We start from the raw sequence: 25,253 nt of genomic DNA, 5'->3' as shown, positions 1-25,253 counted from the left end.
CCTTGAGTTGAGAAGATTCGTGGAGATATGGGCCCACCCTTCACACTAACGGTATTTGGGCCTGTGATAACAGATTCCCAGTTTGCCTCACCTGGACCTGTTCTGCTGAAACATTGTAGGTCGTGCAAAATAAAATAAAAAGTAAAGTAAAATAAAGTAAAATATTATTCAGAAAATATTTGGCTTCTGTTATTTTTGCTTTCTATCTACATAAATTCTGGGTGTCCGACCACGAACGATAGGACAAGGGGGGCATTGGGCCGGTCCAAGAGGGCAGAAGGGGGCGGCAGTCCAAAAAAGTTTGAGACCCACTACTTTACCACTTTTGAGCTGATTTAATTCTCTCATTCTCTGCTCTTGTGTTTCATTCAAAAATTCCTTCTTCCTTTACGAATGTCTTTCTTCCTTCTCTACTTTATTTCCCCTTTGCTTTTTTTCTTCCTCCGGTACGTTTTTCATATATTTATTTCTTCTCCACTACTACTAGCTCTTCATTTGTGCGTATTTTGCTAATGGTAGTTCGTTAGTGCTTTCTATTTATTAGAGCGGTGTACATAGGTTGCGTCCATTCATTTGTGTTTATTGTATGCTTCCTTAACATCAATATAAAAAAACTGATTATTTAAAATAAATACATATTAGGATTGCGATTAAACTGTAGAATTATAGACTCGAGGAGATACCAGCGGTAACTTATGGAAAAGTGTTTGGGGTGTGTTGTTATTTTACATTCTTCAAGGCTGTTATACCATCTTTTTGTTATTTTTTAATTTGCTTTTATTTGTGTTTTATACAGATAGGGCATGCAATCTAGAGTCTGATGGTGAAACTTTGTGGCTTCTTTTTTTTATCATAATTACTTTACTATCATAATTAGCTTCAGCAATTTGGATGATGAGAAGAAAGCTGCCAGTTCGTGGCGCAGAAGAAATCTTTAAGTTGTAGCTGGCTTTGTAAGTGTGTGTGTGTGTGTGTGTGTGTGTGTGTGTGTGTGTGTGTGTGTGTGTGTGTGTGTGTGTGTGTGTGTGTGTGTGTGTGTGTGTGTGTGTGTGTGTGTGTGTGTGTGTGTGTGTGTGTGTGTGTGTGTGTGTGTGTGTGTGTGTGTATATATATATATATATATATATATATATATATATATATATATATATATAGATATATATATATATATATGTGTATATATATATATGTGTATATATATATATGTGTGTCAGTGTCGATGTCAGTCATATGTACATGTGTAGAACTGCGCACGCTTAATCTCTGTTTCTGCTTTACGGCCGAATGTCTGATGACTAGGGAAGGTCACTGGTGTCACCATGGGACTCGGAATGTCCAGGATGATGGACGAGAACTTGAAAAAGCAACAGGAATTCATGTTGCTGACCCAGCGGCTGCAAGTATGTATCATTTCATTACTAAATCTGCAAACTGAAGTTTTTTGTTTTTTTTAACAAGCAAGGAGTGGTCGTGGTTTGTATGCAACGAGGGTGGCAGTGGTCACATTGGCTGTGTCTGGAACAACATTCTTTGCTATCATCTGCACACTTTCCCGTTTCATTGCCTAACGAGTCGGTGTCGTTACCTCACGTGCGAAGAGGAGTTGATCAATTGCTTCACTCTTTCTGACTGTGTACAGACGTCGGGCTAAGATCGAGAAACTTCTTAATTTCAACATATAGGGCAAAGGGGGGCATTAAGCTCCAGGGGGCATTAGGCTCCACGGCATTGTAAATGCATTATATTTACCTTCAAGATTTACAATGTAGTGGAGCCTAATTCCCCCTGGAGCTTAATGCCCCCCTTTGCCCTATATGTTGAACACTAATTAGAAGATGAATTGGAACACGAACCTGCAGTTTAGCAGTACTTTGCCTCTGAATGTGGCAAATTGTACGGAATCTCGTCCCAAGTGCGCATGTGCACAGAGGAGCAAGGTAATATTTTTTTTGTCTGTCTGCCCGTCTAACTAAATGGAAAAAATCATCCCAAACAAGAAATTTACTGTTTTTAGGGATGTCATAAAAATAAAAACCACCTTTAGAGGCCATTTTTCCCCGCAAAGTGGGGGTTGGCTTTTTTCGGGCACCGTGGTTGTTGTTGTTTTTTGGTCCCCTTTTTGAAGCAATGTTTTATGGCCGGATGCCCTTCCTGCCGCCAACCCTGTTTGGCGCCTTTTACGACAAACAGGGAATTACCAGTGAACTGGTACTCAATTAGCCGACCTCGGAAGGATGACAGACTGAGTCAACCCCCCTGGCGTTAATTCAGCGATCGACCGGGATTCGAACCCAGGATCCTAGGTATCCTAAGCCGGTACCCTGACCGCTAAGCCAACACCAGGTCACGTATCTCAACTATTTTTAGGGATGTCATGAAGGACACAAACAGGAATGAATAACAAAATACCTCCGCCAACGAAGGTGGGCTGAGGTTGTGTTTGCACCCCTGTCTGTTTGTCTCTGTGTTTGTCTGTGAAGAGAATATCTTAAAAAGTTGTGGATAGATTCAGACGAAACACGGTGGAAGGTTAGGTGTGTGACAAGGACGAATCAATTTGATATTGGTGAGGATCTGGATTGGAGAGTTAAAAAAAAAAAAAAAATTTAAGTGATTCTTTTCCATTGCGAGATTGGGCCAAAAACGATATTTAGCATGTTTCAAATAGTTGTGGACGCATTCAGACAAAACAAGGTGGATGAGTTGTTTAGGTGACAAGAACAAGCTGATTAGATTTTAGTTCAGGTCCAAATCCAGATCTGGCCTATCGGTGGGATACAAAATGTTCGGCTTGGTGGAGGTTTGCGCTCTACCGAGTGCGTTTCTAGTTTAAAGCGTTAAGGTGGTGTAAAACGCTCTTTCACCTACCTCATTCTCATCCACCCTCTCTGAAAAAATGTCCACTTCTCCCTTCATTGCCCTCCACACCCCTTCCGACCTCACTGACTACTACAACCACACTCTCTCCTCCTGCCTTGACCAGCTTGCGCCTGTAAAAACCAAAACAGTTTCTTTCACCCATTCTGCTCCCTGGTTTACCCCTGAACTCCGCCTGATGAAAACTCGTGCTCGCCAACTTGAAAGACTCCGCAATAAAACAGGTCTCACAGTTCACTCCCAAGCCTACAAGGACCACCTACAACACTACAAAGATGCCCTCTCCCGCGCCCGCTCCGCCTACTACTCTCAAATTATCCACTCTGGCTCCGGAAACCCAAAAGCACTCTTCTCGACAATAAACAAACTCCTCCGCCCCTGAACACCATCACCCAGTCATTCACAGTAGACAACTGCATCTCCTTCCTCTCTTTCTTCCAACGCAAAATTGACAACATCTACAACAGCTTGACCACCGCCACACCCGCTCCCCCTCCAACCACCTGCCCCCCCTTGTCCTGCCATCCCCTGTCTCGGTTCTCCCCAATCTCCCCTACTGACCTCTCTGAACTCATCATAGGAATGAAAACTGCCACCTGCACTCTTGACCCCATCCCCTCCAGCTTTGTCAAGGCCTCCCTCCCTGCTCTCTCTCCACTTATCATTGCAACAATAAACTCCTCCCTGTCTACAGGCATCGTCCCACCTTCCCTCAAAATTGCTGCTGTTACCCCCATTCTAAAAAAACCTGGTCTAAACCCTGACACCCTAAACAACTTCAGACCCATCTCCAACCTACCCTTTCTGTCAAAAGTTTTGGAACGCGCTGTAGCCACTCAACTCAAACATCATCTCTCTGCCAATAACCTGTATGAAACATTCCAATCCGGATTCCACTCCAACCACAGTACTGAAACTGCTCTCCTCAAAATCACCAACGACCTTCTCCTCTCCTCTGACGCTGGCAACCTCAACATTCTCGTCCTCCTCGACCTCAGCGCCGCCTTTGACACCATCGATCACACCATCCTACTCACCCGACTTGAATCCACCTTTAACGTTACCGGCACTGCCCTCTCTTGGATTAAATCATACCTCTCTGACAGACGCCAGTTTTCATCTCCATCAATAACTGCAAATCCCCCACTGCTCCCCTCCCCCAAGGTGTCCCCCAAGGTTCAGTTCTTGGCCCCCTCCTCTTCATCCTTTACCTGTCCCCCCTCGGTCACTTAATCCGCCGTCATGGTCTCCAATTCCACTGCTTTGCCGATGACATCCAGCTTTTCATCTCCACCAAGTCCGTCTCCATCGACACCCACTCTATCCTGACAAACTGCATCACTGAAATAAAATCCTGGCTTCAAATCAACTTCCTCAAGCTTAACTGTGATAAATCTGAAATAATCATCATTGGCCCAAAAACGCTCACAAAATCCACCCATAACTTTGCCCTCAACATCGACGGTATCCCAGTATCCACCTCCCCTCACATCCGGAATCTTGGCGTCATCTTTGACCAAACCCTTTCCTTCGACAAATACACTAAACAGATCACAAGGTCAGCCTTCTTTCACCTGAAAAACATTGCCCGTCTCCGCTCATCCCTCTCCTCCACGGCTGCAGAAACCCTCATCCACGCCTTCATCACCTCCCGTCTGGACTACTGCAATAGCCTCCTCTATGGTTCACCCTCAAAAATCACCAATAAACTCCAATACATTCAGAACTCCGCTGCCCGTCTACTCACCCATTCCCGGACCCATGACCACATCACCCCCGTCCTTTACAAGCTTCACTGGCTCCCCATCCCCCAGAGAATCCAGTACAAAATCCTCCTCTTGACATACAAAGCCCTCCATAACCTGGCCCCATCCTACCTGGCTGACCTCCTCTCCAGACACACTCCCACCCGCAACCTCCGCTCTGCTGGTACCAACCTCCTGACCCCCTCCATCCGGACCAAATTCAGATCCTGGGGGGACAGGGCCTTCTCCATCGCTGCTCCCACCCTCTGGAACTCACTACCTCACACCATCAGAGACTCCTCCTCACTCACCACATTCAAAACATCACTAAAGACCCACCTGTTCAACACTGCATTCAACATTCAACCCACAGCATTTAACCCCTGACTATCGCTTCTCCTTCTCCCTCCTTTTGCTTTAAATATTTCCCTATTGATTCTTGTCTTTTTGCAATTGTTGTTTTCATGTATTGTTATGCATTATGTTTTCCACTCTGTCAAAGCGCCTTTGGGCTTCTGGAAAAGCGCTATACAAAATAAATGAATTATTATTATTATTATTAAAAGTTGGTTCATCAATGGTGGTATACTTCAGATTCAAAGTTTTTTCTTTTTTACTTCTTCTACAGCCTTTAAAACTTTTATTTTCAATTCAATTAAATATCTACTTGAACTAGATAGAACACAAATCGTGTTTCTTTCACTCCCATTACCCTCCAGTTTCGTATTACTTGGGCAAAATAGTACGCCATCTCATCCAATCAAATTTGTCGCTCGTGCTCTTAGCGTTGATGAATATCTAGATTCGGAAATGCAAGGCAAGAGTTTAAAAGCCTCTTCCCATGTCCTTTTTTTCCTAGACTATGTGGGGAAAGGTGTTCCATGAACTCTAATTGATTAAAACCATGTGTTTTAACTCTGCACCTGAAGCTTTCTGTGACCTCTAAATACCTACCTTATGTACCTTCTGAAATCTTCACTGAAATATTCATGTATGATATGGTGGTGGTCGTCAAGGGGGTCCAAATCTGCACTTCTGACACCAGTGTGACCGATGTCACCTATGGATAACTCCGAGATTACATAGTGTCTTTAAGAGATGACGATCACACGCCCAGAGTCATGTTACCATAAGCAAAAGCTGGAGTGCGAGGGGGTACCGTGCTGACAGTCACCCAACAGACCTCAGTCAGTCGGCCGAGCAGAACCAAAGTTTCGTAACCACGTCTGAGATCAAACCTAGATAACCAATTAGCGCCGGCAAACACGTCAGGAGTCTTATGCCACCATCAGAACAGGCAGAAGAAGTCAGGAAAGTTTGTTGAGGAAATGGCTATTAGTGGCAGTAATCAAAATGCAAGGATTTTCAAGGAAAGAAAACAATCAAGTGGCATATATGGACAACAAATAATCGCAGCACATATACAGTGCATTCAGAAAGTATTCAGACCCCTTCACTTTTTTCACATTTTGTTATGTTGCAGCCTTATGCTGAAATCGTTTAAATTCATTTTTTTCCCTCGTCAATCTACACTCAATACCCCATAATGACAAAGAGAAAACAGGATTTTAGAAAGTTTTGCGAATTTATTAAAAAGAAAAACTGAAATATCACATTGACATAAGTATTCATACCCTTTGCTATGACACTTGAAATTTAGCTCATGTGCCTGCCATTTCTCTTGATCATCTTTGAGATGTTTCTACACCTTGATTGGAGTCCACCTGTGGCAAATTCAATTGATTGGACATGATTTGGAAAGGCACACCCCTGTCTATATAAGGTCTCACAGCTGACAATGCATATCAGAGCAAAAACCAAGCCATGAGGTCGAAGGAACTGCCTGCAGAGCTCAGAGACAGGATTGTGTCGAGGCACAGATCTGGGGAAGCCTACAAAAGAATTTCTGCTGCATTGAAGGTTCCCAAGAGCATTGGCCTCCATAATTCTTAAATGGAAGAAGTTTGGAACAACCAGGACTCTTCCTTGAGCTGGCCGCCCGGCCAAACTGAGCAATCGGGGGAGAAGGGCCTTGGTAAGAGAGGTGACTAAGAACCCGATGCTCACTCTGGCTGAGCTCCAGAGATCCTGTATGGAGATGGGAGAAACTTCCAGAAGGTCAACCATCATTGCAACACTCCACCGATCTGGGCTTTGTGGCAGAGTGGCCAGACGGAAGCCAAACAGTTCAATCTTGGTTTCATCAGACCACAGAATCTTGTTTCTCACAGTCAGAGTCCTTTAGGTGCTTTTTTGCAAACTCCAAGCGGACTTTCATGTGTCTTTCACTGAGGAGAGGCTTTACGACTCTCTTTTCCAATGCTCACATGATCAGATATATTTCTTCTCTTCCCCCTTTTTAGCCGCGTCACAGACGCTGGTCATAGAGTGCCCTCTGCTGTTGTTGTTGTTGTTCTTCTTCTTGTTCTTCTTCTTCTTGTTCTTGCAGAGAAGACAAAACCTCAAAGCTCCACCCATTCTGGGAACCATAGCTCCACCCATTCTGGGAGAGCCTTCATATAAACAAATATCCACCATTTTATTAACTCGCATAGCTTTGAGGCCTGTTTTGTAGGCCCGTGGTGTCTTCCTCTCTCACACAGTTTTATTTCAAATCAAATTCGATATATCATTTCATTTTTCACAGTCGCTAACATAGTTTTAGACTCGGTTGAAAAAAAACGGGAAGAAAATCCGATGAAAGTTGCCCTTTATAAAACGAAATGAATTCTCAAAGGCCTGTAACTTCAAGTCCATTAAGATTTTTTTTTTTTAATTGCGGCATGGTCAGTCATACACCGCCCGAAATAAGAGACGGGAAAATGCCGAGATATATATATTTTGTTTAAATCGCGGCATGGTCAGCCGCCAAGCTCCTGAAAGTACTCTTTGGGACGCCAAGCTAAGTGCCGGCTGAAGGGGTTTATTTTCATTTTATCTTTCCCTTGACGCCACCCTCCCCCCACCCCCCAGAATTTCCATGTTTTAAACGTTTCCCGGTGTGTACCCTGGATAAGAATAGGTACACCATATCGCTGCTTGTCGTAAAAGACGACTAAGAGGGTTGGCGTCAGGAAGGGCATCCGGCCATAAAAACATTGCCTCAAAAAGGGAACCATGACAATTACAAGTACATATGGGCAGGGTACAGCCCGAAGTGGAGATCGGTTTCTGAGGTTTGGGACATGGAATGTAGGGACAATGACAGGGAGATCAGGAGAAGTGGTGGAAGTATTGGTCAGAAGAAGAGTGGACATATGTTGTGTGCAAGAGACGAGATGGAAGGGAAGTGGTGTGAGAATGGTGAAGGGTAGGCAGGGACAGAAATACAAGTTTGTGTGGCAAGGGTGCCTAGAGGGCGTGAATGGTGTTGGTGTCCTGTTTTCTGAGGAGTTTGTAGACAGTGTGGTGAGTGTGACTAGAGTGAGTGATAGGTTGATGATGGTGAAAATGATGATTGGAAAGCTCTTGGTGAACGTCATCTTGGGATATGCTCCGCAGGTTGGTCAAAGCGATGAAGACAAGGACAAGTTCTGGTGTGCGATAGAGAAGCTGATGGAAAACGTGAAAGATGAGGAAGTTGTTGTGGTAGGAGGAGACCTAAATGGACATGTGGGAAGGAGTATGGATGGTTTTGACGGAGTTCATGGGGGTTACGGATATGGTGTGAGAAATGGAGAAGGTGAAAGGATTTTGGAGTTTGCTGATGGAGCTGATTTGTAATACTCAGTTCCAGAAAGAGGATAATAAGCTTGTTACATACACGTCAGGTGGGTCGACGACAACCGTTGACTACCTGATGGTGCGTAGGCGAGATAGGGGGCACCTCCGGGACACAAAGGTGATCCCGGGGGAGGAGGCTGTTTCACAGCACCACTTGGTTGTCTGCGACGTAAGGGTGGAAGGTGCGAGGAGAGCTCGGCGGGTGAAGTACCAACCGAGAATGAAGGTGTGGAGGTTGAAAGGTGACAGTAGGGGAGGCATTAAAAGAGAGGCTGAGTAGAGTCGAGGATGATGTGGTTGAGCTTGAAAGTGGTTGGATGTCGATGAAAGCTAGTCTGTTGGGAGCCGTTGGTGAGGTATGTGGATGGACAAAAGGACCACCGAGGCACTCGGAAACATGGTGGTGGGATGATGAAGTTGGAAAGAGGATTGACGAGAAGAGGAAGAAGTTCAAGGACTGGCAGAAGGCGAAGGGTACGGGAGCAGAAACAGCAGAGCATGAAAGTTATAAGGCAGCCAGGAAGGCTGCAAAGAAAGAGGTAGCAAAGGCGCAGGAGGCATGTAGGAAAATGTTCGGAGAACGCTTGGATTCGGAAGAGGGTCAGAAAGCAGTATTCAGGATTGCAAAGCACATAGCGAAAGAGAGGTGTGATGTGATGGGGGTGAGTTGCTTGAAGGATGAAGTGGGACAAATCGTTGTCGACCCAGATGGAATTAAAGGAAGATGGAAAAGATATATGGAAATGCTGTTGAATACAGAGAATGAATGGGATGGCAACATAGAGAGTAACCCAGTTTTAGGACCGGCAGAGAAGATAACTGAGAAGGAAGTTGAGGAAGCGATAAAAGCAATGAAGGGTAGAAAAGCGGGAGGGCCGACGGGAGTTGTGGGAGATATGTTGAAGGCAGCAGGAAGTTGGGGTGTGAAGAGAATGACAGAGATCTGTAATCTGGTGGTGAAAGAAGGCCGCATTCCAGTGGATTGGGAACTGAGTACCCTCGTCCCTCTATACAAGGGGAAAGGTGACCCTCTGGAGTGTGGCTCGTACCGAGCGATAAAGTTATTGGAGCATGGAATGAAGGTATTGGAAAGGGTGTTGGAGAGGAGGATAAGGAAGAAAGTGAAGATCGACGAAATGCAGTTTGGATTCATGCCAGGAAGAGGAACGGCAGACGCGCTTTTCATTGTGAGGCAGTTGCAGGAGAGGTACATGGAGAAGAGGAAGAAGTTGTTTCTTGGGTTTGTTGATCTGGAGAAAGCATTCGATAGGGTACCACGCAAAGTATTGACATGGGCATTGAGGAAGTTAGGAGTGGAGGAATGGTTGATCAGAGTAGTGATGGCAATGTACAAAAGAGCGCGCACAGCTGTAAGGACGAAGGACGGGAACAGTGGTGAGTTTGAGGTGAAGGTGGGAGTGCATCAGGGGTCGGTACTAAGTCCACTACTATTTGTAGCTGTGATGGATGTGCTGGCTCAGAACGTAAAGGAGGGTTTACCGTGGGAGTTGTATGCAGATGATCTGGTGTTGTTTGCGGAAAGTATGGATGGACTGAAGGAAAAGATGAACACGTGGAAGGAATGTATGGAGACAAAAGGTCTGAAGGTGAATATCGGAAAGACGAAGGTGATGGCAAGTGGTAAAGCATGTGGTGAGGTGGAAAGAACTGGGAAGTGGCCCTGTGCTGTGTGTAGGAAGGGTGTCGGAGTGAACTCCATTCAATGTACAATGTGCGCTGAGTGGGTTCATCAAAAATGTAGTGGTCTGAGAGGGTCATTAACCAGTGTGGCAGCTACATTCAAATGTAAGGTGTGCACAGAGGGAGCTGCAGATGGAGGAAATGTTGAGTTGGATCTTGGAGACGGCGTGAAGCTGGAAGGTGTGCAAACATTTTGCTACCTCGGAGACATGCTGAATGGAGAAGGTGGATCAGACTCGGCAACGGTTGCTCGAGTGAGATGTGCATGGAAGAAGTTTCGGGAACTGAGTGGCGTGCTGATGATGAGGGGAGTGTCGTTGAAGCTGAAGGGAAAGGTGTATGCTGCATGTGTGAGAAGTGTTATGATTTATGGGAGCGAGACATGGGTAATTAACGTAGAGCAGCAACGAAGGTTGGAAAGGGTGGAAATGCGAATGGTTCGACGGATGTGTGGAGTATCGTTGAGAGAGAGGAAGACAAATGATGAATTGCGAAAGATGATGGGAATAGAGCCTATGATTGATGCTGTGAAGAGGAACAGGTTGAGATGGTTTGGTCATGTGTTGAGGAAGGATGAAAGTGACTGGTTGAGAAGAGTGGTGGAAATGAATGTAGAAGGAAGCAGAGGACGGGGAAGACCGAGAAAGACTTGGCTGAAGATGGTGGAAGAAGATATGCGGGCAAGGGGGTTAACAAGGAGAGATGCAGAAAATAGGGCAAAATGGAGAAGATTGTCATGGGGACCGCAAGGCTAACCCCCGCTCTAGCAGGGAAAATGGCCTTTAAAATGCATGTTGTTGTTGTTGTTGTATGGTCAGTCATACACCGCCCGAAATAACAGACGGGAAAATGCCGAGATATATTAAAAATTCGTCCATTTGATGACAATCGTCACGATGAAATATTTAATTTATACGTCGTCACAATAATGTGGAGAGAGGAGCATAGCTTCGTTCACGTGTCGCCACACACGGGAAATTGCCGAGATTTTTTTTTTTTTAATCGCGGCATGGTCAGTCATACACCGCCTGAAATAACAGACGGGAAAATGCCGAGATATATAAAAAATTCGTCGCCACACACGGGAAATTGCCGAGCTATATTTTCACTTTGCACAAAAATACCATCAAGTAATCGAATCAATAGGAATGTCCTGTGCCTATAACATCGACGTTATAGGCACAGCTGCATCTCGGCATTGTGTAACATCGACGCGGCTTTTGTTTTAATTAAAACTTTTTGTACTTGTTTTTATACAGCTGGAGAGACAGTTGGCTATGCAGAACCTGATGCGGGAAAGGCAGATGGCCATGCAGCTTGCAACAGCCAGGCAAACTTTCACATATTTCAGTGCTTTCTTCGTCATAACAACATTGGGCTTGGCTGCAGGGTAAGGTTATCATTTGACTTGATGCTCTTTGCCCCGTAGTAATCGGGGTACTACTTTACCTACAAGTTGGTTACACCTGAAAAGCCTACTAGTTGAGGAAATGAGCCTGAAAAATTCATTTTGAAAATCATTTCATGTTAAAAGCAGGCATCCACTGGAAACAGGTAGGGATTGGGGTGGTGCATCGGGGGAGGGTGGATGCCAGCTGAGATTTTTTCGAAAAGGGTCATTTTTAACCCTTTGTTTGCTAAATCAGTATTTCCGAAGTGTTGAAAAAGAGAAGAGATGTTTGTAACAATATCCCATTTATTTGCCCAGCCATTTTACTCTACATGGGGTTTTTATACATCATTTTGTTGCTGATGATATTGCCTACAAAATGCCTCTCAGTATTTTAAATATATATATATAATTAAGGGGTTACCATGGTTACAGTGGGGGTCAAAGGTCAACCTATGGCAAAAATATTTAATTTTCTCACTTTCTAATAGATAGGCAAAATGCCATATAAAACTAAATTTACTGGTTCTAATTGCTTTTATTTATCAATCCTCACACAGAAGAGCAGTTTTTAGTGAGGGAAGATTGATGTAATACCCCCCTGTGGGCAATTAGTGAAGGGTGAAAATTAACCTTTTCTTCAAAAATACATAGAAATTGTGAAAAAAAACCTCTGTTTTGTATTTACCGGTACATGGAATTGTTAAGTGTGATGTTATAGCACACAGTATGCATTGGAAAATGTCTCCAAACCACCATGGTCAAAATTCCTAGTATTGTTTGAGACTTTATTCTGTTTGCCAACAACCTACGGATAACATAGTTTGAACCGGGGCTCCGACTACCTACACATCTTCATCATCATCCTGTGAATTGGTGCATGATCCCCCTACAAGTGCAAGCACTAATGCAGGTCTTTTGTCCTGCACGGAAACAGCCTTATCTTTTTCCACAACCAGATGTGCAAAAGCAGCTCTCAAGCTCCTTGCAAGCTTTTGGAAGAGGGCTCAGGGTCATCAAATTGGGAACGAGGTTACCACTACTATCATTCTTCCATCCACTGGTTGTTGGATCAGGCAGATCTTGCACTGGGCTTAGTGACTCCTTCCAGACAAGGCATTGGTAGTTTGCTCGACGAATATGCATTTCCAGTGCATCATTGGAGGGGGAAAGAGCATCAAGCGAACGCTTTCCTTGAAGGAACATTTCTCGGCGAACTTGATCAATTGCCGTAAGAGGGGTGGTTTTTAGGTACAGTTTGCACACAAACTTCTCAGCGTCTTGGATCAATTGGTCACTGATGTTTTTAGACCCCATCTTCTGGAGGCATGCTGACTCTTCAGTGAACACTTTCAACGCAGTCTTCTTCCCTATACCGGCGAACTGGCTGACTGTGTCACAACCTGTTAGTGCATGGAATGCAATAATTGTCTGAATTTGGTCTTCTGGTAGTGAGATCTGATGGATGGGGATGAAGGGACGTTTGGATTTCAATCCTGAACTGAACCACACCTCTGGAGATAGGTGATCTCGCAGGCCCAGTGCCACAACCAGGACATCTGTGTCTCGGCATTGAAGGACACATCTCTGGTAGCCCTGTAGTGTCGCATCCCTGGCATGCAGGATGATCCTGGTGTCCGCCTCTTCATGGTTTGCGTTCATGGAGTTGGTGCTCCTGCCGGTAGAAATCCATACCCTCATCAAATCCTCAAACCCGCCGGCAACAACTAATTCATATGTTGGCTGTAGCTCCTTCTCCGCCATCTCTATGAGAGATCCGGAAAGAAATGCTGCCAAGTCAGCCTTGTTGGCAGAGAGGCTGAGGAATGAGTTGAAGTTGGAGGGGAGCTTCACGTCCTTTGAACTGATGACACGTCTGATTGGGCGGGTTTTGCCGGCTCTTTTTTCCCTTGTGCCAGACTTGATGGAGACCTCCTGATACCGATCGAACACAACATCAACCCTGGAGTACATGGGACCAAAGCGGTTTAAGACACTGGTACAGAATACATTGCTCAGATCTCCAAAAGTCTCTGATTTCTCAGGCTTGCCAATTGCTTGTATCAGTGCAGGGCCATCAATGATCAAGCAGGTTATTGCTGTACTCTTGGGAAGGTTTTTTGACACTTCTATGTCCTAGGTCAGCATTTCTTGAAGCTGGGACTTGTCGGTAGAATGGAGTTTCCCATTGGTGTCTGCTAGTGCACGTGGGACTGATGAAAGCTCATGCCTCAGGATGTTATTCAGGTCTACATCTCTCCCTCCCTGTGCTGCCACAAACAGTCTTTGGATTAGATTCCTGTCAGCTTTGATCTCTTTCTGTTTGCCGGCTCCACTTGGTTGAATGCTTACTTTGTACATCCTGCTTATTGATGGTGTTTTGTTCCTAGATAATGTAGCATGAAAGTCTGTTGACTTCTCAATAAGGCGAGTGGAGACAAATGTTTCAACTAGGGATACGCCTGTTTCACCAGCCTTGAGGACTTCTTCTTTGATGGAGTCTCAAACAATACTAGGAATCTTGACCATGGTGGTTTGGAGACATTTTCCAATGCATACTGTATGCTATAACATCACACTTAACAATTCCATGTACCGGTAAATACAAAACAGAGGTTTTTTTCCACAATTTCTATGTATTTTTGAAGAAAAGGTTAATTTTCACCCTTCACTAATTGCCCACAGGGGGGTATTACATCAATCTTCCCTCACTAAAAACTGCTCTTCTATGTGAGGATTGATAAATAAAAGCAATTAGAACCAGTAAATTTAGTTTTATATGGCATTTTGCCTATCTATTAGAAAGTGAGAAAATTATATATTTTTGCCATAGGTTGACTTTTGACCCCCACTGTAACCATGGTAACCCCTTAATTATATATATATTTTTAAATACTAAGATGCATTTTGTAGGCAATATCATCAGCAACAAAATGATGTATAAAAACCCCATGTAGAGTAAAATGGCTGGGCAAATAAATGGGATATTGTTACAAACATCTCTTCTCTTTTTCAACACTTCGGAAATACTGATTTAGCAAAAAAGGGGTTAAAATGACCCTTTTCGGGAAAATCTCAGCTGGCATCCACCCTGTCCCAATGCACCACCCCATGCCCTAACTCTTGCCACTGGATGCCTGTCTCTAACATGAAATGATTTTCAAATCAATTTCTAAGCCACTTTTTCACTTTCGTTTCCTCTGCTATACCGTTTATTAGCAGGGCGGAATGCCTTGGTGCCAATCTCCCTGCAAGTTTTAACAACTCATTACTTACTTATTAAAAACTTGCATAATCTCACACATGAAGGTTGAAGGAGCATATGTATGTATTTACAATGCCCTCCATGAGTATTGGAACAGTGAAGTCAAATTTATTATGATTGCTATATACTTAAGACATTTGGATTTGAGATCAAACGATGAATATGAGGCAAAAGTAGAGAAGGTCAGCTTTTATTTATTGGTATTTCTATGCATATGGTTTACCATTGTAGAACAATAGCACTTTTTTACGTTCAGTCAGCTACAGTTACAGTTTCTACAATATTAAGCTACAGTTTCCCTAACTTAAAATACCTCGAGGTGTCTCTTACACGTCCACGGTCGATGCTATAACTATGCAATCCTAACATTTTTTTGGAAATACCGACTTCTTTCCTGGAGGTTCTAGCGCAGTGTCCATGTGTTTTATACCTCTACCACCCACCCCTATCCCCCTCCCCCCCCCCCCCGCCTTCCCATGCTTCCTACCCCAAGCCCCCTCCCTCCCACAGATCTTCCGATGTCCCTGTTCTCTGCTGTTGTACTTGTGTGCTTCCCTCTCTCTCTCCATCTTGTCTCCCGCTCCCTTTATTGTATGTTTTGTGTGTCTGTTTCTTTTTTTTTTGTGATTGATGTTAGCTCTTAAACGAGCCTCGATCTTGTATCTCAAAAAAAACAAATCCCATCTTTACTATGGGATTCCTCCATGTACCCCCACAAACGTAAGCATACGTATCGGACGTAAAGTTGGAGGACGGGTAAAAATGATAATTTTTGCAATTTTTCACGAATTCGGCTCGCAATATCTCTGTCAATCAAAGACTAAGATTGATAAATCTCTTGCGACCAATCTAACTCTTGTCGTTCTCTTATGTTCAGAAATTCCAATGTTTTTCAAAGATTATCATTGTTGGCAATCGGGAATATTTTCGTTATAAATTGATAGTTCATATAATCAACACCAGGTGTCATCGCTGTTTGCTGCCTTCCAGTGCTTTCTCGCTATTGCCCTGCAGACCACTCAAGGATGTAATCAACTTCCTTGGCTTGATGTTGTTTTTGTTTGATGTTTAACTGGTGTTGTTTCTATGACTTCCGTGTCGACGGGATTGCATGCGTCAAGATGGAGGTTTGCGCTTTCTTTGATCTTTCATTGGATGAGAAACTATCGATTACGCCTTGGGGGTCAAAGGTTGTATTGGGATTCTGGAAGCCAGCAAACAACGTGGTGATCACATGTGGCTCCTGGTTGGTGCCCACAGAATGCAGATGAGGTTACAGTAATCTTTGACAGCAACATGAAAGGTTGTTCGATGAAAGACTGTGCCCACTTGAGCAGATCCACCAGCACTGTGTGAAGGAGGGTGACTTTCACTGGAAAGATTACATTGAAAATGAAGAAGAGCAAATTTCTTTCCAACAATGAGGACAATTTCGTTTTCCTTGGCAACAGATTAAAGCATATCGAGTGAAATCCGCTATGCTAAGAGTGATGCTGATGATTCGTTGATTGTGAAGACTGCGGACATCGCCTTCGTAAAAAGTGTGCTCACTGAATTTGTGCACAAACATATCCTATTTGTACTGCGGACATTGCCTTAGTGAAAAGTGTGCTCACTGAATTGGTGCACAAACATATCCTATTTGTACTGCGGACATTGCCTTGGTGAAAAGTGTGCTCACTGAATTTGTGCACAAACATATCCTATTTGTTCATGCCATACTAGAATGTGATACAATGTTAAGGATCTTCAATACTGGCAAATCAGTAGCACTGAAGCTAATCCTAGAAAATGATGACTTCAGAGAAGTGGTAGAGAAGTTTCACAATCACGTCTACCCAGTCGGACATTGTGTCTGCTGGAGAGAAGGAACTCACCATACTGTGCGGTGGAAATCCAACAAAGAAGCTCAACTCAATGTGACGCAGAAAGTATCTCAAATTGATTGTTGTGAGTAAAGTGCAAATCCATCCATGAATGTTGCCTCCGACATCAGCAGCTACCAATTACCACAGCCTCCGCATATCGTACCAGCTAAAAACATGGGAAGGACGCTCTCTCAATCTTTTGCAATGGGGATTGAAGATCAACGATTGCGTAGGCCTGTGTTTGTCATGGGATGATGGCACCCATCCAAACAGGCTTAGAAGCTGCTCCACATATCCTTGTTGGAACCCATATGCTGTGGTTGTGTGTGCAATGTGGAACTCTACATTGCAAGTGCCATAAGCAAGGTCTAGATTGTACTGTTGCTTGCTCTGAGTGTTGGGGCATCTGTGATAATTGTGCTGTTGGTGAAGAAGATCCACAAAATGCTGACGACCATGAGTAACCCATTACATGTTGTAACATTGACTCCTCAAGTTCTCATGCATATTCAATCATCAAAGCCATTGAATGCGGTGATTCTGTTGCAAAATGTGACTTTCCATAAATCTATATTATGATCCACTGAGTGAGCGTGCAAGATTCATGTCATTTATAGTGGCGTTCAGGTAAAACTGAATTCAGGTAAAAGGAAGCGATTTTAGCATTTCAGGAATAGTTTCAAATAAACAACTGATCTTTGAAACACTGGTAGAGCTACCTAATTCATCATTTTGCGTTGCATACTGCCTAATACATGGACACATGTTTTGGAGATGGTTTGAAGGTCAAAAATCGATCCCTTCGCAAAATCATTGACAGTCAAATATTGATCCCTTGACAAAATCATTGTTCCAACAAATATATTTTTGTAGATTTTTGATATGTGATTCTTTGGTGGATTCTGATTTGGAAAAAAAACAAAAACAACCTTGAATAGTTTCTGATGCCATTGGTGTTAGGTTATGTCATATTTTCACTGGACTAATGGGCTTTTTAAGTGTTAAGTTTTAAAGTTTTAAGTGTTATCTATTGATGTTTTATCACACTAGTCAATGCTAAGAAGTGTCACTTCATATCATCATCTTTATTTGCCCCCGTTGGACTTAGTCCGAAATGGGGGCTTATGGATTGGGTCTCGTCCATCCGTCCGTGCGTCCGCAACCATATCTCGGAGATGTATCGACTGATTTTGTTAATGCTCCGCACAAAGGCAATACATGAGGGTATACACTACCGATCAAAAGTTTTAGAACACCTCAATTTTTCCAGTTTTTATTGAAATTTAAGCAGTTTAATGTCCAGTGAATAACCTGAAATGAAAGGCAATTAACAATGGAAGACAGACAGACCATATATGAATGAATGAATGAATGATCGTTTTAAGGCCATTTTCCCTGCCAGAGCAGGGGTTAGCCTTGCGGGCCCCATGACAATCATGGTTCCCTGTTTGAGGCAATGTTTTTATGGCCGGATGCCCTTCCTGACGCCAACCCTTGGTTGCCTCTTACGATGCACAGGGATACGGTGTACCTATTCTAAATCGGGGTACACACTGTGATCATTCATCCCAGCAAACTGGTACTCAATTTGCCGACCTCGGAAGGATGACAGGCTGAGTCAACCCCCCTGGCGTTAATTCAGCGATCGACCGGGATTCGAACCCAGGATCCTAGGATCCCCAGCCGGCACCCTGACCGCTAAGCCAACACCAGGCTAAGCCAACACCAGGCAACACCAGACCATGATAACCCTTAAAAGTGTAGGTCTTTCCTTTAGAGAAATTGTGAAGAAAGCCAAGGTGTCAGTGAGTACAGTTTCCTATACCATCAAAAGGCACTTGGAAACTGGAGGAAACTCTGACAGGAAGAAGTCTGGCAGAACCAAAGCCACAACAGAATCAGAAGACAAGTTTCTGAGAGTCAACAGCTTGCGCGACAGGCGGCTCACAGGACGACAGCTTCAAGCACAGCTTAACACTGGTCGACGTAAGCAAGTCTCAGTTTCAACTGTGAAGAGAAGACTTTGAGCTGCATGTTTGACAGGTCGAGTGGCAGTAAGAAAGCCATTGCTAAGATGTCAAAATAAGAAAAAGAGGCTTGCCTGGGCCATGAAGCACCGCCAGTGGACTACTGAAGACTGGAAGAAGGTCTTATGGACCGATGAATCAAAATTTGAAATCTTTGGTTCATCACGCAGGGTTTTTATACGCCGTCGAGTAGGCGAAAGGATGGTCCCTCAGTGTGTGACACCAACTGTCAAACATGGAGGAGGAAGTGTGATGGTCTGGGGCTCTTTTGCTGGATCCAGAGTCGGCGACTTGCACTTGCCCCCTGAACCAAAAGGGCTACCACAGCATTTTTCAGCACCATGCAATACCCTCTGGTATACGCCTAGTTGGTCAGGGGTTCATCCTACAGCAAGATGATGACCCTAAACACACCTCCAGGCTATGTCAAAACTACCTTCGAGGAAAAGAACAAGACGGTAGGCTTCAAATCATGGAATGGCCAGCACAGTCTCCAGACTTAAACCCCATCGAGTTGGTTTGGGATGAACTGGACAGAAGGGTGAAAGCAAAGCAACCGACAAGTGCAACACATTTGTGGGAACTTCTGCAACAGTGTTGGGAAGAACTTCCCAAACAATATTTGATTTCCATTGTAGAAAGAATGCCACGAGTGTGTTCGGCGGTTATATCTGCAAAAGGTGGCGACTTTGCTGAGTCAAAAATTTAAATTAAAGTTTGTTAAACAAAATGATTCTATGATTTCTTTTTTATCTCCAATTGTTTATTTGTTCTATGCTTAATTTCAAAGTACATTGAGACATTAAACTGCGTAAATTTCAATAAAAACTGGAAAAATTGAGGTGTTCTAAAACCTGTGACCGGTAGTGTATATTTTGACAGATTGACAGATCTGTCAAATTTTTTGGTATTTTTTAAATACCAACTTCTGTCCTGGAAGTCCTTGGTGTCCTTGTGTTTTATACTTCTCCCTCCCCCCCCCTTCCCACGCCTCCTCCCCCCAAGCCCTCTCCCTTCCACACATCTCCCTGCTCTCAAATGTTGTGTTTGTGTGCTTCCCCTTCTCTCCCCATCTTGTCTTCCGCTCCCTCTTTTTATATATTTTGTTTGTCTGGTTGATTTGTTTGTGAAGTAAATGTTAGCTCTTTCACGAGCCTCGATTCAGTATCCCAAAAAAAAAAAAAAAAAATCTTGAACATACAGTCTGTTTGGGGTTTGTTACTATGCATAGTGAGTGTGGGTGTGTGTGACTCAGGTCAATACGGAGGAAGCAGGCTCGCCTACTCGTGCCTGTGATCCCTCTCGCCTTTGTACTGGCTTATCAGTACGACTTTGCTTATGGGCGTCTCATCCAACGTGCACGACGTATGTCCCTCTTCGTTTCCTTCATTATTTTTGAGGCGATGATCCCATTGCAGATTTCTCTTAATGCTTGGCGGAAGCCATTGCGTAGGCCTGTGTTTGCCAAGTTGTTGTCTGGAGGGAGATGGGCTTGAATGCATTTTCACCAGGTTAACAAAGGTCAGAATCTATTATTTGTATACATTCCAACAATGTTGATTCCAATTTGTTTAAGCAAAAACAAGGTGTGTGCGTGCATGTGTGATCATCACTCAAACACCTCCAAATCCTACCATGCCATGATTGTTCACTATCTCACCACATATTGCAAGCTCAGTCAGTAAACACCATATGCATGCATAGAAAATCCAGACTTGCTTGCTCACAAAATATACAACCAGATTGCCAGCATATGTTGCCCACACACCATCCTGGTTGTTGAGGTGGGAGAAATGCAGTGACATGTTGCAGCCCGAGTGACATGTAGTTTTTTTTGCTGACGATATGCATCTCGGGTATAAAACAATAGGACTCAAGGCGGACTCGGATAAACAACTTGTTGTCAGGACAGGTACCAGAGGATTGGAGAATCGTGAATGTAACACCGTTATTGGAGAAACTGTCCAGAGAGGAATTGGAGAACAAGAGCCTATTCGTTTAACTTCAATTGTAGATAAAATGTGAGACATCAATTCATGATCAGGTGGGAACCTGGTTTATTAATTTAAAATAATTAAAGGCAGTCAGCATGGATTTACGAAAGGGACGTCATGTTTAACAAATTTATTGGAGTTCTAGGAAGCATTTTTTTTTTTTTTGAATGGTTGAGGAAAGTGCATTGGATGTAGTTTATCTGGACTTTCAAAAGGCATTTGATAAATACTCGTATCCATCCAGTATTGGTAATTATGGAAACACTGGCAGAGCACCTTGTTCTTGTTCTAAGCATGCAACACCCTTCTTCTGACACATTCCTTTATTTGGGCGGTGTGTAGGTAACTGACAGCTCCCTCAATTGCTCCCAGAAATAAATAAAAACCCACGTTACGTGTATGAAGCATAAAGATGCCTACTGCTTATAATTCAAAACACTTCACAGCACTGGAAAACATAGGGACAGGAATACTGTAAAGGGTGGGACTTGTAATACCCTCTCCCAACTGGAGGTGGCGCTACACAATACACATTTACACAGAGAATTTGCGACCCTCCTCCCTCCCCCGCAAGACCACCGGCAAAGATAAAATCACTCCTACACACTAACTGGGGTAATGCTGATCCTCCGTAGCAAGTCTGGATGTAATTGAGCCAGAACTGCAGGAGAGTAGCATGACAGACAAACACACAAAAACAAACAATGGTCCATGAATTATAGTAAGGATACAGGATATGTTCCATCACGTATGGCAATTATATGAAGGATTTATTTCAGAATTAGTTGAGGAATGAGGGCTGGGGGTGAGGGGCACAGAAACAGGAAGACATGTATCGTGCTTGTCATGTGTGAAGGGCCAGCCGCATCTCGACATGCTGTATCTTTGTGTTGTTAAACTTGCCCATTATCTCTGATGTAGGAGCTCATACGTTATTCTTCTTAACGACAAAAATATTTGGAAATGTCACTGCATTTTACATTAGTCATAAACCAAAGCAACACAGTATGTTGGATTTGAACCTAGGATCCCAGAATCATGAGCTACAGTGCCTTCAGAAAGTATTCACACCCCTTGCATTTTTCACATTTTTGTTGTGTTACAGCCTGAATTTAAAATGGATTAAATTATGGAACCAATGACATTTAAAAAAATGAGACCAAAAGTGGAGTTGAAATGGATCAACACCTATGACCAACAATGGACCAACACCTGTAGCAAACTCAATTGATTGGACATGATTAAGAATTAAGATGATTAAGATTAACAATTAAGATTGGACATTTTGGGTCTCACTATCTGCCATGATCTTTCCTGGGAAAACCACATTTCCAAGCTTGTCTCCAAAGCCAGTTGCTGACTGGGCATCCTCCGTCATGTGAAATCCTTCCTTGCCACTACTTCTCACCACATACAAAGCTTTCATCCACAACTTGGAGTACTGCTCTCCCCTCTGGGCTGTGCACCTGCCTCACACCTAGCTTGGCTTCACACTGTACAAACCTAGGATTTCATTGGTATCTCTCACATTAAAGCTGATTCTGAGGGCCTTCCACTCTCTCACTGCAGGCAGGTTGGCAGTCCTATCTTCTACCGACTCCTCTCCAGCCTTGCACCCCCTCCTCTGTCTGTGCTCTGTCCCCCCAATATTCCTGCAGGACGCACGTCTGCCAGCAACCCTCTTCTGGTGAAACTGCCAAAATCAATTCTCACCTTCACTCTCTCATTCCTTTTTTTCCCAGCCTCTAAAGCAATCTCCCACACTCCTTTCAATTCTACTCCTCCATGCAGTTCTTCAAAACAGCTGTTCACCACCATCTCATGTCGTCCCCCATCCAAAACCTTGATCTTTTATACCCCCGTTAATCCACCCCAAACCCACCTCCTTCAAATTCCGTGTTTTCTTTCCTGAAAGTCCTTGTAGTATTCATCGTGTTTATCCCGTGTACCCTGCCCCAGCACTCTCATCCACAGATCTCCTGATGTGCCTGTTCACTCCTGTTGTTGTGCTTCCCTCTCTCTCCCCCTCTTGTTTCCTGCTCTCTTTATTATGCTCTATGTTTTATCTCTTACACGAGCCTCGACTTAGTGTACAAAACAAGAAAAATTGAACTCTTAGGCCTGAATGCAAAGCGCCACGTCTGGCAGAAACCAAGCACAGCTCATCACCCCTCAAACACCATCCCTACTGTGAAGCATGGTGGTGGCAGCATCATGCTATGGGGATGCTTTTCAGTGGCAGGGAATGGGAGACTTGTAAGGATTAAGGATAGAGGGAACAATGAATGTAGCCAAATACAGGCAAATATTTGAAGAGAATCTGCTTCAGAGTGCAAAAAACTTGAGACTGCTGCAAAGATTTATATTCCAACAGGACAATGACCCCAAGCATACAGCCAAAGCAACACTGGAATGGCTTCAGAACAAGAATGTGAAAGTCCTTGAGTGGCCCAGCTAATGCCCACACTTGAATCCCATTGAGAATCTGTGGAAAGACTTGAATATTGCTGTTCACCGACGCTCCACGTTCCCCATCCAACTTGACAGAGCTTGAGCAAATCTGCAAGAACGAATGGGAGAAACTCCCAAAATCCAGATGTGCAAAGCTGATACAGACATACCCAAGAGGACTCCAATCTGTAATCACTGCCAAAGATGCTTCTGCAAAGCAGTGACTCAGGGGGTTGAGTACTTATGTAAATTAGATATTTCTGTATTTCATCTTAAATTATTTTGTAACAATTTCTAAAAAAGAAAAATTGGGGTTGACCTTTTTGGGTTGACCCACCTTGACATTGGGTTGACTGTGTTGATCAGTGACAAAAAATCTCAATTAAATCCATTTTAAATTCAGGCTGTAACACAACAAACTGTGAAAACGTCAAGGGGTGTGAATACTTTCTGAAGGCACTGTATGTGCTTGGGGAATGCCAAACAAGGCAGTTTGTTGCCCAAACATTCAAGTCATCCATGATATCCATCCATGACAACTAAATGTTTAACATCCTAGCCAAACCTGTATAATTTTGGTCATGATAATAACAGTGGTACATTTGTCTTGCCTTTTATCGGCAGGAAGAACCCTGTTATATGATCGCTATTGTGTTGGCATGAGATTAATTCCTATTTGCTAAGATGATTTCCAGTAAATGTAAAATAATAATAATAATAATAATTAATAAGAGTTTAGTAATTTGAGTGTCTCGCTTTCTTTTCTAGATGAAGCTGAGAGTATCCTTGATTCAAATGTGGAGCTTGTGGCAATGCCTGGTGGAGTTCCAGGCTTTGACGAATTGGAGAAAGCCCGGCGGGCACAAAACAAACTGGCTGTCCTGTCCTTGGATGTACAGCGTTGAAAGTCCGGGAAGTTTGATGAAAGTTTGATGTGGAGTTGGGTAAATTTCAAACTTCTTTTAAGGATGAAGAGAGAAAAATATCGTTTAAAAAATGCTTGTATTTGATTGGTTTATCTGAGGCTGTCACATGTTTTTGATGTGTGATACACAGTATTGTAAAGGCCCTTCCATTGTGATCATGTATCATGTGAAATGGTGTGCGAGTCGTTAAGAAAGTTGTACAACCAAGATACTCATGATAGTCGAAGGCACTAACTTTTTTATTTTTCAATATGCAACTTTGTATAATTATTTTTAAAATCTATGTTTTCTTAAAATTTATGCATAACTCATCATTTGCCATCCTATTATAGGATAAGGCCAATTTGTGCAATCGAGTTACAACAAATAATTTCAAAAATATTAGAAGGGATTAAGCAGATGAAGTCACCGATTATTATTGATTAGGGTTAAAAGGCTCATTTATATCAATATTTCGTTGATCGAGAATATAATTTTGCTCGTCGATCATTTTCGCAATGACATTATCACACAAGTCTTTCCTATGTTACGATTATAAGATTGTTCCCACGTGGAAACGCCAACCTCACTTTTTTTCCAAATTATTTTGAGATGGTCTTTGTAGCATATATATTGACCGCCCACGATTATGATGGCCAGCGTCAATTTCAGAATAAGAAAATTGGTTTGGGCAGTTGGTTGGCGTCCATATGACATACGTGGCCAACCCAATACAGCTTTGCTCTGACCAGACGCATGAACATCGGTTAAAATTCAAAATGCGCTCAACTTCTCGAAGGTACAAAGTCAGACCAATTGATTTTCAGAATTTGATGCAAATGACTTTGCTGCAGTGTGATGAGCCGTTTAATTTGGCTGGCATACGGGGGGAATGTTCCAAGGCCATAGGTAGGAGTAGATAAAACTACGGCACGATACACAGCGAATCATGTTTGAAAATCGGTGCCATCGGAGTGCCACGCATGACTCCGCAGTTTGCCGAAGCTTGCGGACGCAGCCGATATACGATGACGAATTTCACGATCATTGCTAACGGAACTTAAAATAACGGAACTTAAAAGCTACTAAGATAGACAAAGTTGTCCAACAAATATGTACAACTATATATTGAAAAATCGACATTGAGTATCTTGTTCGTTAAACTTTTTGAACGCCTCCTTTTGAATGCCTCCTTTTTGAACGTTTTTGAACGTCTGTCGATGATGAGAAAAAGATGAGTTGAGGATTCCTTTTGGTGATTAAACCTATACATGAAAAAAAGACAATAAAATCTTTCATTCACCTCA

The 25,253-nt window shown here is 43.3% G+C and overlaps 1 protein-coding gene across 1 annotated transcript; it reads left to right on the top strand.

Moving 5' to 3' along the window:
* Nucleotides 1–773: 773 nt before the first annotated feature.
* Nucleotides 774–25,253, top strand: PLGRKT (plasminogen receptor with a C-terminal lysine). The gene is made up of 5 exons (XM_068107520.2): nt 774–953; nt 1,300–1,400; nt 11,306–11,436; nt 19,852–19,961; nt 23,810–25,253. The coding sequence occupies exons 2-5, from the start codon at nt 1,320–1,322 to the stop codon at nt 23,944–23,946; spliced, it is 459 nt and encodes a 152-aa protein (XP_067963621.1). The 5' UTR covers nt 774–953; nt 1,300–1,319; the 3' UTR covers nt 23,947–25,253.

Source organism: Myxine glutinosa, chromosome 2, assembly GCF_964187855.1.
Source record: "Myxine glutinosa chromosome 2, kmMyxGlut1.1, whole genome shotgun sequence".
NCBI lineage: Eukaryota > Metazoa > Chordata > Myxini > Myxiniformes > Myxinidae > Myxine > Myxine glutinosa.
The sequence above is the reverse complement of the archived record's forward strand: the minus strand, read 5'-3'. Positions and strand labels throughout refer to the sequence as shown.